We start from the raw sequence: 12,654 nt of genomic DNA on the forward strand, positions 1-12,654 counted from the left end.
GTCATGTTATTTCACACATCTCGTCATTTAGTCTAGCCTACTAATGTGATATTGACGAGAAGATGTCCCGGTAGTCGTCTTTTATGATCAAATTAATTAAACAGTAGCCACATTTGTGACATTCTTTTCATCTTACCATTCTAGTTAAGATATCTGTGATGCATTGTTTGATTTGAACATGTTCATTTGTTGCTTCAATAAAAAATCGAAAATGATGTTAAAGTCTTCTCAATTGTTTTTTCAATTGGTTTGATCAGGCATCCCAAACGTCTATAATGATTTTTTTATTCTTTCTTTTTTCAGTTAATTCATTGTATTGACTGCTTTGAAACTGAATTTCAATATTTCGTAACGAATACAATCTCTCATATTATGCAACCTATATGTTCAATGATCTTCCCCAAGATGTTTACTGACATCACAATGTAACCTTTTTTGGTCTTCAGTATCAATATTGGTACACGTAGCTATTTTTGAGTTGTTAGTGTTTTTTTCATTACTTTCAAACTCATCTTTGTAATTGAAATGAGCGTGAAGTGTTTCACTATTTACCTCGCGGCCTTTTACTTAACTTAAATCGCTCTTGACATTCACATTTCAAATTGTGTAGAATGCCAAAGAATGAATTCGACATTTGGTTTGATCTGATGCCAAGAGACTATGTATAAAAGAGGGCACCTGTCAATTAGGATAGTTAACATTTCAATATGGAATTGAGGTGTCCTTGTAAAGAGAACAACAGTGTAGTGTTTCTTTTAATGTCAAGGAAACGTCCCAACGTGAAAGTTTAAGGTCGCTGTCAGTGAGAATGTGACAAATACAGAAATAGATTATATTGGAATAACTACCTTAACTATAAAGCGAGAGGTCTGCTTATTGATTATGGAGTCCAAATTCCAAAAGTAAAGGTCAAGGTTAGCCATTATCGAAATATAATGTCAGAACTCCATAATCATTTATATGTAGAAACTTCCAAATGACATCGAACGGTTTTCCGCACGTTGATTTCTGTGTATATTGAGATCAAAATGCCAAGGTCTGTATAAACCATTATAAACATTCTTATACGTCTTTCTTGGTTGGATTGGGTAATGTCACGACACATAGCGAGAACTCTAATGGTTTCTATGTTATACCGATAAGGATAACAAGATTTATGGTTTACACTAAAGCATAGCCTCCGTGATGGATAATGTTAATAATCCGCGCTGGTCTCTGATTCTTCTTCCCTGATAGAATTTGTTTATACATCACTGCACATAGGCTTTGTTCAGGAAATTTTCTTTCTGTAAAATTGATGATCACAAAAGAAATTAACTTGCAGAATGAATACAATCGTCCTGTACAAAAAATCGTCTTATTCCAGTATATTTTTCCACTTCCTCAAGCTTATATTCTGTCAGTCTCAGCGTTACCATGGCTTTCAGTTGAACAATTAAAAAAAATCATCTTATTCTGATTCATTGAATATTGCGTAGTAGATAACACACTGTTCCTATAACGGGATCGTGTATCTGTGTAAATACTTTCTTTAAAATGAAAACTTATTTCTGTGGAAAAACCAAATTTTGTGATTAATGAGAAAGAAAAGTATTTTAAAGCAACAATCTGGTTTACTAAGTGTTTGTTATGTACATGTAGAAATAGAAACCTGTTTACTGTTGTTTATAATGTATTAGACCAACTTATTGTGAAATTCTCCACAGGAAACATTTTTGATAAGTTATTTTAAAATCAAACCTTTGTTTATCTATTAACAAAGACTAAAAAAATTGCTGACAATAATTAAAAGGTCACTATTTCTTCGTCAACTCTGGTATCGCTCGCACACCCAAAAAAAGCTTGTTCCACACACTTACTCTGTCGGTTGTAAAGCAAAGTTTGAAACAGGTAGCAAACGAAATAGAAGTCATCTCTATAGCGGTTAGAGACGTCATATGGAATTCTTTCGCTATACCTAAGCTTTCATAAAGATTTCTTTCAATTGATGACTAGAATAGCATAAGTAGGTCGTTTTTGTTGATCTGGTTTTTTAAGTGACATACAATCCGTTTCACGTAATGAATAATGTATTTTATGTAAAGAAGGTAGTTGAATTTCAATGATATCGGCAGAACTATGACTTCCTTAATACTAACCATGTCAACCATGGATAAAGGGAGGTAACCGCGGTACGCTCTGAATAGTGGCACAGGAAGATTTTAGATTTTGTTAATACAAAGTAAACCAAAATCATACAATACTATCATCAGACTTAATTTATTTATATGTTCATTCGACTGGAGCTAAAACTTTTACTCGAATCATCTTAAAACATTATCATGCATACTCCCATGAGTAGCACATTCACTCTCAATGGACCGGAAATGTCAAACTCACTCACAATGGACCGGAAATGGTAATACTCACTCTCAATGGACCGGCAATGGTCATACTCACTCACAATGGACCGGAAATCCTTACTCACTCGGGGAATCCAAGAATACGACTGTGTGTCACTTTGTGATCAGAGAAGGTGACGAAGTCGGCCCCTTGTGGAAGCAAGTTTTTTTCTTCGGTGTCTTTAACCAAGGGGACAGGAGAGCAACATAGATTATACAACCAATATTTTAACTATTTGGATCTTTATTTATTTATCTTTTTTTTCTCAGCTGTTTCTTTATGTGCTTTTTTTCCAACATTGGTATTCGTCTTGGCATCCGTCCTCACATGATAATGGTCAAACAAAACGATAAAACCAAGGCCATGCATGTACTTGCTTAATATGAACTCAGGCATACTCGCCATAGTCTCAAATATTATCATACTCATTCACTTTAGACTAAATAAGTGTAATTAAACTCACTTATCATAAATTGAAATATGATCGTACACACTTATTATGGACTATGGTAGGCTCATACTCACAATGACCTAAATCAATCATTATCTGCACACGAACTTTGGACTTACTCGAGACCATACTCACGCAGAATAATCTAAAACCCTCATTTACTATAAAATATGACAGGATCATATTCACAATAAATCAATGTACGGTAATACATGTCTTACTCGCCATACAGCAGGATCATGCTCGTTCACAGGGTAAGATCGTGCTCACTCAACATGTTATGAAAAGACGAAGCCATATTTACTATAAAGTTAGAGAACATCAAATACACAAGTATATACCAGTATCAATTTTAACACTCTATTTACTTATGTGTCATATTATACACTTAAAATGAATCGGGATCTTCGCCTTAGTGGACGGAACGCTATTTATGTCAGTTTCCTGTTTTCTTCCTCACACCGGAGTGATCGAATTCTTGATCGAGGTCACTATACACCTGAATACATAGATTTGTGACTGTATATCAACGACACAAAAACATCTAGATGAGTCGTCTAACGATAATTCTTTAGATATTGCCATTCAGTTGTAATCGTTTATGATATTCTGGTACTGTAGCTTTCTAAGTGAGTAATGGAAGATTGTATAAGACACGTGAACGATACATTTCAATACAAATTAACTAGAGCCAAATAAGGACTGAAACTGCAATATACAGCTGTTGAGGTCATTGAGGTCATCACAAAAGTACGTCCACAATGAGGTCATTACCCAAGTACGTCCACATTGAGGTCCTCACCCAAGTACGTCCACAATGAGGTCATCACCCAAGTACGTCCACAATGAGGTCATCACTCAAGTACGTCCACAATGAGGTCCTCACCCAGGTACGTCCACAATGAGGTCATCACCCAAGTACGTCCACAATGAGGTCCTCACACAAGTACGTCCACAATGAGGTCCACGCCCAAGTACGTCCACAATGTGGTCCTCATCCAAGTACGTCGACAATGAGGTCCTCACACAAGTACGTCAACAATGAGGTCCTCGCCCAAGTACGTCCACAATGAGGTCCACACCCCAGTATGTCAACAATGACACAGTGACATTATTTACCCATGAACGTACCGTGACATCTACTACCAATGTACGTACACAGTGACATCCATTACCAATGTACGTACACATGACATCCATTACCCATGTACATAAACAGTGACATCCATTACCAATGTAGGTACACAGTGACATCCATTACCAATGTACGTACACAGTGACATCCATTACCCATGTACGTACACAGTGACATCCATTACCCATGTACGTACACAGTGACATCCATTACCAATTTACGTACACAGTGACATCCATTACCAATATACGTACACAGTGACATCCATTACCCCTGTTCATCAACAGTAACATCCGGACTTCTTGGCATTATTAACTGAATGAAAACGATAAATACAATATTCTCAACCTACCTTTCCATTTCAAATGATATTTTCTTTCATTTTTTAACTTGCAAAATAATTAATTCCACAAATTAATAAATGTCTCAAAATATCGTTTATCTTCTTATTTTTGTGTAAACGGCTCACACGACTAAATCAGCACATGAGCGAGTGGAATTCTGTTTCATCCTGGTAGATCAAAATTGTGATTTTTATAAAAGATTGTGCTCTCTGGGGTTGAATGAATAGAGGACCCGTCAGATATATTGATTGGCATACATTTGAAATATTGGGGCGAATGAAAAAAATTTTAAATGTTCGGGATAAATATTTTGACCGGAAGTTTTATTTTCCATTTATTTTCCCAAGAAGTGTAACAATAGAAACGAAAATGCATTGATATATACTTCTGTATTTGAAGAAATGTCAATTGGCGTAACAACAAACACATGCGTTCTGTAACCTGATACCAAATATTAATCTTATTCTATACACAGTAGTACCAATTAACGTTAGAGCACATCTGTAGATTACATTATGTATGTGTTATAGCTAAATACTATCGTCTAAGAGTGATAACTCCTTTGGAGCTAATATTCAGGTGTCGCGGTGCTACAGTTGTGGGATCGCACAATGTTACACGATGTACGATGTGCGCACGATGTCTCCGCGATGTGCGCACGACCTACACACGAAGATTTTGGTGCGTTGTGCGTTACCACAACTGTACTATCGACAACGCCGATACAACGGGGTATCTTAGTACACACACACAAACGCTCACATACACACACACACATCAACACATACACCACACACACACACACACACACACACACACACACACACACACACACACACACACACACATTTATATATATATATATTATGTACATATGTATATATGTAAGTCCATATGTATACAGTCACATTAAAAAAAGCTATTCCTGTGTGAAAACTTGATGAAATTCACTGAAAATATATTTGTATTTGGATGGTTTTTTTAGAATTTTTATTTCTTGATGTGAACAACATAACATTGATATAACTACCACAAACAGACATGAGTGGAGATGATCTCTGTATCTATGGTAAATAGGGGTAAATAACAACGTAATACATCAGTATTCATCTCATCAGTCATCGAGAATTCGGGAAGTTCGTACTTATTTACAATGTCCGTTTTCATGGAAAAGTCATTGCACGGTCAGACTGGTTTCCGCTTTGTCCTTGAATTAATTTAGTATATAAATAGATAACGACGCTCTCCACAATATCGTGTGAATCTTAAGCTCTGTAGACGGCACTCTGAGTCCTTCTTGACACACCGCTAAAGACTTCCTTGTCATACTGGTATGTAAAATTTCTTATTTTATTATCATTATTATTATTTTGAATTTTCTTTCGAAACAAAACCCTTAGAATTAAAGCATGCAGGTAGGCAACAGGTTACAATTCTCCCGTAAAATTAAAATTTTCTTCTTATGAACCCGATAAAATGTAATATTACGGCAATTCCAAACTTTCTTACTTGGCGATATAACCAGTGTTCATAAACAGTTGCTGCTGATCATGAAATTGAAAAAAAAAAAAAATGCAAAATAGTTGTTTTGCCCAACAAATTATGACATACCTTCACAGAAGCTATATCTTGTAAGTATCTGACATAGTAACACTTGTTTCGTCTATTCCTGTCACCCGATCGGAAAATCTTTGAAACATAATTTAAAACAAAAAGTCATGCTGCCTTGTGCTTCCATTTCAGAATCTGAATAACAGTTTTACATAGTATGTGCGAACTGTTTAAGCAATACTACAGTTAATAATAATAATTGGCTTTTTATTATAACTACTGAAAAAATAATCTGTTTTTCATTTTATGGTTTATGTAACTGTAAGATATGTTTTTAATTTCATAAATAAATACAAAGTCACCCCCTCTGTAAGGTTGGCCTTTTTCATTCATATTCATTGTTGTGTCGATTCTTGTCGTAGTGTGCATATACATAAATGATCATTAAGATAAAACTATAATAAAATAAACAATTTGGTAAAATTACGGCGTGAAATTTATTTCTTATATTGGCAAAATATTCATGTCGTCACGTGTTGGTATGTTGTTTATCTATAGTCTAGTGAGGTTTACCCATGCACCATGCAATTCTATTTTTATCTGACCGTCTATGACCAATGTTTTTCATGAAAATGTTATTTCAATGTAAAGTTCGTCTGAACTCTGCTGCAGGTATTCAAGCATTAAACCCACCCGTAATATCATTCAACATGGCTCTACATGATGATTTCACAATCCTAAAAAAAACTTCTCTTGTTTCCGCTCGATGACCACTGTCCGAGTCTATATATCTTTTTGATGATGCAATTTAGTGTTATTGTATTTATCTCTAAACTTGTATTAAAGGGTGCTTGTTTGTATTTTGTACAATTTAACATATTGGTTCGATATTACTTCATTATAAGCTATCTACCAGTAAGTAATAGTTGTATGTTTATCCTATCTATATTACGTTATATATGTCCAGTTGTTGATGTTTCATTGTTTCTTTCATTGTTTTAATTGGTAGACTAGAAAAGCTTTGGCGGATTAAAATTATTTGACTTAACTAACTAACGTATTCTTTTCAGATCTTTAGATATGAATCGAAAGTTGTACACGGCCCTGGTTGGTAAAGCTGTTAGAGACCCAATAGTGCGTTCTGGCATGAAATTGGCCAGCAGGGTGAATTTATTCCAGGCGTTGAGGGAGAAACCCATGACCGTGCGCACACTTGCTTCTGAACTAAACATGAAAGAGAGGTAAGGGTTAATAATTAAAGGAAGCGCAAATGATTACCTCCCTTAGTGCACATAGGATTGTAGAGAAGATAGCAACTTCTATCGTTACCTCTCTCAGTGAACATAGAATTGTTATTGTATCTCAGAGTGTTGTGAAGCCATTTATTAAAAGAGCATGATATCATTGTATTTCTGTGTATTGTGGAGTCCCTGTCTCTCTCACATCTTTTTAGTTAGATCCCAAAAGTACTACTTCATAATCTTTCTTTGAAATTGTACACTGTGATTACATTTGGCGTCTGTACCTGTATCTGCTGGTGTTGCAACTCAGAAAAAGAAAACTCACCAAATGGGCAAGCTATTTCGAGTGTCGTAATGCCCTGCGTTTGATACAGGATAAATTACTTGTAATTTGCAAAGCGGATAAAGGAAGGTATTTAATTGATAAATAGTGGACAAATGTATTCTCCATTAGGTTTGTTGACATCAACTAATTATTTTCTTCTGATTCCATATGTACAGTCTTAATCTATCATGGTGGGACTGACCATTGTAAGTCATGTCAGTGTAGCTAGATAAACAGTCAGTCGGCTAGCTATTACTCTTATACATACAACAAATAGATGTTATTACCCAGTTCTATTTTTAATGTCCATGTAATATATAGTTAATCTTATTTACCGAGACTTTGACATTAGTACGTTGTCCTCTTCTCTGAATGAATTAAACATTTTGTTTTAGGTATATATGGGAGCTCAGCCAGGCCATGATGGCGTCCGGCGTGATCACCATGGATGCAGAGGAGCAATTAGCCATACCACCAGATTGTGCTGACATATTGTTAGCTGAGACAGAAAAAGCTGCTTGGAATCCCCATCTTTTTAAGACCTTACCCATCCTTGATAGCTGTTTTCCGTTGGATGGAAAACCAGGTTTGTATTATTTATGTTAACTGAAAAAATCAATTGGTAATATAATGTTAATATTTGCCTAATCCAACATTATTTGGATGTAAGCAAGTGCTTTTTTTTTTAATTCGGCGGCTATTTATTTAGGTGACATGCATAATCAAAGTTTACATTGTTGGGAATGTATTGTAGTGTTCGCATTGAACATTTATTTTGTATTTTCTGTTCAGTAGGAAAGATCTCATTGGACCAAGATAATCTAGACTCTATGTCTGTTTGCACAAAAACTTTAGATAATGAAGTACACTCAAATGTGTATCTATCAACATCTTGCTTATTTCCAAGGTCCGACAAAAAAACTAACAATTCAGAATTAATGTTAAAGAGTGAAACAATTCATCTACGGTACTCTATGGGTTACACCCTGTACCCCTGGAACGTTCCAGGATTACATTGAAGAATTCATGACTCCATGTGGATCAGACGAGAAAACTAGTTTGATCCTTTCATGTAAAATTCGAGATCGCACGGTATGTAGCACTGGCTTTGGTGTTGGGTGCCGCTCCTGTGTAATCTTGAAAGGGGGATATCGGTATGTTATTGCTCAGTTTTTTGTGTTTTTTTTTCTGAAACCTGTTCTATGCTTGCTCCTAAATATGTACTTATACGAACACCGTTGAAATATGGTATTTTGACTTGGCATTATACTGAATATCCACTATATTCTTTGACAATATGAATATTCTATTTTAAAATTGAGATGAAAGACTTTAATTATAATTTAATCATAAACAGGAAACTTGTGGTCTGTTTTGGTTGTCAAAGCAAATGCATCTATCAAGTTTTATTTTGTAATATCTTGCGCCAACATCATGATACTGGGAACAAGCCATAAAATCAATGGCGACATGTACCTTGTAAACCTGGTGTCCGAAAGTGGAAAATTCACGATAGGGCAATTGAAATCATCACGCTTATCATAAAGACTGGTGGAAAACTGATTTAGGACTGAATCCTACTTCTTAATCCGGCACCACGTGGAATACATGCATATACAAGTAACACGGGATGGACGTGTTGAACTGACGTCTGTACTAGAAAAATCCTGCGCACCTAGCGAGGCATATATATGAATCTTCATTCCTGTAATTTCAGGTTACACACTTGATGAGGCACCGTTTGTGTTGGATTTGCTAAATGAAGTTCGATCTCCATACAGAGCAAGTTTGGTTAAAGAACTCGTGTCCAACATTAACCTCTATTACACGGGAGGTAAGTTACTGTTTAAACTTAACCGAGAAACAGCTTGCCATCCGGGAAGGTAAAGGTAATTAAAACCCTCAAATAAAAGATAGAATCGTGACTTAGACTGGTAATTAGGCTTTCTTTACGGGGAAAATATATATAACAGAGAATTGTCAATGTTTCTTGTCAAAACGACGAAAAACATGAAAGACAAAGAAACAACAGTGTTAATTATGATGGATATAAATATCTGCAGCATAAACCATGTTTTATTACAAGGGGAAAAAAAGCATAAGAAAAAACTAAACAACATTTGGAACTGATTTTAGTGATATATAAAATAAATAATCAACCAGAGGGAGGAAGTAATGAACAAATATGTGTCGCCGCAATAAAGGTGTAATAAAGAAAATAGAAATGTTGTAAAACTATTTTGTGGAAACTCGAGAGTTTGTTAACAAGACATCTGGAATTAATATACTACTTTATTATAAATAGATAAAGAGTCGGTTATGTTCTATCATATAAACATAGAGAAAAAAATTTCTTATCAAAATAATGGAGGAAAATTCATTATCTTATTAGGGAAATACAGTAGTATTCAGTAAATTCACTTATTCCAATGATCGTAAATGTATACAAGATATTTCATGTAACAGAAATTATCCTATTTAGTGAATTTGATCAATCGTTGATACTTCGATAGATTTAATGATGTACTAGTTACTTATGGATATTGTTTCCAAAACAGTAAACGTTTTTTTTATAAAAATTAAAGATAAGACCAAACCATGGCCGGTTTACCGAGTTCTTTCATCACTGAATATACTTAAGATTTTCTCTAGGGATGTCCGCGTGGTGTATTAGTAAATTGGTTGTAAGGCACGATTAAAAAATGTCTTTCAACGTAATTACGTGTTTCTGTGTCAAAATACAAAACTATTAAACACAATGTACTACGTAAAGTATTTGATACAAAGGTTTATTTTTTATTAAAGTTTGTTGTATGTGCATATTTGTTGCATATGTTTTCTTCATTTCGATTCAGGTAACCTGAAAAATGTGCTGGATGTTGGATGTGGTTCAGGAGATATCACTATTTCCCTGGCAGAGCAAATGAAAGGTGTCAATGTTGTCGGGTGTGACACATCGGAAAAGGCTATCGTCACTGCATCAAAATCTTCTACAAAGGTCAAAAACGTGTCATTTACTCATGTAGATGGTGGAGCCTACCAAAAGGATTGGATAAAAAAATTTGACGTCATCCTGATGTTCGATGTCCTTCATGATCTTCCACATCCCGAAGAAACCATGACAGAAATTATAAAAGTGCTGAAGGATGACGGTATTATGATTATCATTGACCCAGACGTCAGCAACAACCCTCAAAATAACATAGGGAACCTTCACGCCGCCAACGCTCTCACCTTCAGCTCGTTCTACTGCGTTCCTAGCAGCTGCTGTCATGCTCACAGTTCCGCTCTAGGTATCAGCTGGGGAAGAGAAGGAAAAGAGTATTTACTCAACAGTTTAGGGTTGGTCGTAAGAAACAGGGTATCGCTTATCAAAAGTATGTTCTTTCACGCGTTTGTCTGTGTCAAATCCTCGTCGGCAACAGAAAAGAAACTGTAGCAATCTTCAGAATATAGCAATGGCATGTCCACTGACGCGTAATGTCTTGATTCGGTACCAGGTGATAAGCTGATTCGTTATTTTCTTGTTTTAACGCCAGTAGGTACATGGTGTACACTTGTGTACTTATACGAAATAGCAAGTGAATAACTCGCAAAACAATGTCACGAACATACCAAAACGTATGATAAACCACGTATCTTATATGTCAATACATACGTAGTTTCCTAACATGAATGTAGGTTTTAGATTTTATTCTGTATAGTGTGCATTTCTATTCTTTTGTAGTCCATTGTACTGAACCTAACCTTGCTGAAATAACATAACGGAATTTGTTAGACATTTTTCTTTGTGGATAAACCTGTTTAATTTACTCGAAGATATGAACGGGTTTATCATGAATTTACGTGTATATATTATATATTACAATGTATATACCATTTGGAGTCCGTAAAACGTTTGACTCACATGACTTTGCGATGCTTGTATTTCTGTACCAGGAGCATAGCATTAGGTAGCTTTGTATAGATTACACAACTTCACGCCTGACTAATATACACAGCTTACATACATACACATGTATGCCATTTAAAAACAAGAAAGAAAATACTGACATGCTGATCGAATCTGAATTCATTATGTAATATGTTGATGCACTTCTGAAGCGATTTTCAAAGCATAGAGTCATCTAGATTATATTTTTGCGTGTTACATGATTGATTTTAGGTTAAACATTACATGTTTCAAAAACATTTCATTTACAAAAATGTCAATCTAAATTGATAATTAAAAATACAAATTTTTTAAAAGAGCAAAGCATTTCCGAACTTGTGTTTTGGCCTAAACCAAGCACTCAATACACATGAGCTATTTTCTGTTAGAGTTACCTCCCCTATACGTGTCGTTGTGCGACAGGTTTCCATATTTTATTCAATTTCGAAGAAATACGACTATGTTGAGCATTACATGATTCTTGTTAGTTTTAATTGAAATAATTAATTACGTTTGCACGGAGTACACTTTTCAAGATGTATGCTGATACGGATTTGAATGTTTTGGCCATGCAAATATCTTGTCACGGGAGGAGCAATTTACAATGTACCCTTTTCACTCTCGCGAGAATAGGACATGATATACAGTTCTGTATCATGTTCTTTTGCTTACTGCCTTTCCTTGCTACAACATCGAGTAACTGAAGATTAAATCTTAAATTACAGAGAATCAAGCTACGTTTATATAACTCAATACTATATTTCGCTGCGGTTTCACTACTTGCTTCGAAATAATTTCTCCATGGAATACTGCTTCTGGTTTTTGTAGTATCATAAAATTAATAGCAACACATATGGAAAGGGAGGTCATTATGTCAAGTCTGATTAATTGAACTGTGTTATTAAACTTTTTTATAATTTGAGAAATGTCACGCATCACTTGTGTCGATTAATCACTATACCGTGCATATACAAAGAACAAGTCTGCAATTTATCTCCTTTTTGATCAATGATTATTTTAAATGTATAGATAACATATTGCTACTGCTATATAATCATCCATCGTCATACATGTAAATTACATACTTATAAATGTACATTTTGTTTACCAACTACTTTTTTTTAATTCGCACTACATTTGATAAATGGTCTATTTTGCAAAAGATATCTGTAAAAAGTAACCAGACCCCGTATCTACGTGTAATATACTTAAATTCATATCAGGATAAGATATTGTATCTTACCTACATGGTTAACGATGCTCATTCGATGTACGTAAATGTATATAGAAGATT

General features: G+C 34.9%; 1 protein-coding gene across 1 annotated transcript; it reads left to right on the forward strand.

The window, feature by feature from the left end:
* The first annotated feature begins 5,577 nt into the window (after positions 1-5,577).
* On the forward strand, positions 5,578-12,291 carry LOC132552245 (uncharacterized). The gene is made up of 5 exons (XM_060216397.1): positions 5,578-5,643; positions 6,934-7,104; positions 7,825-8,015; positions 9,147-9,263; positions 10,285-12,291. Exons 2-5 carry the CDS (start codon positions 6,944-6,946, stop codon positions 10,866-10,868), a joined length of 1,053 nt encoding a protein of 350 aa, XP_060072380.1. The 5' UTR covers positions 5,578-5,643; positions 6,934-6,943; the 3' UTR covers positions 10,869-12,291.
* Positions 12,292-12,654: the final 363 nt, after the last annotated feature.

This window comes from Ylistrum balloti, unplaced genomic scaffold (genome assembly GCF_031769215.1).
Source record: "Ylistrum balloti isolate Yb309-2 unplaced genomic scaffold, AGI_CSIRO_Ybal_v1 Utg370242, whole genome shotgun sequence".
Classification (NCBI taxonomy): Eukaryota; Metazoa; Mollusca; class Bivalvia; order Pectinida; family Pectinidae; genus Ylistrum; species Ylistrum balloti.

Bases quoted from the DNA above. Each gene is read 5' to 3' on its own strand.
- LOC132552245 (XM_060216397.1), top strand. From the start codon at position 6,944: ATGAATCGAAAGTTGTACACGGCCCTGGTTGGTAAAGCTGTTAGAGAC. The intron at 7,105-7,824 runs GTAAGGGTTAAT...ATTTTGTTTTAG, and splicing joins GAACTAAACATGAAAGAGAG to GTATATATGGGAGCTCAGCC. The intron at 8,016-9,146 runs GTTTGTATTATT...CTGTAATTTCAG, and splicing joins TCCGTTGGATGGAAAACCAG to GTTACACACTTGATGAGGCA.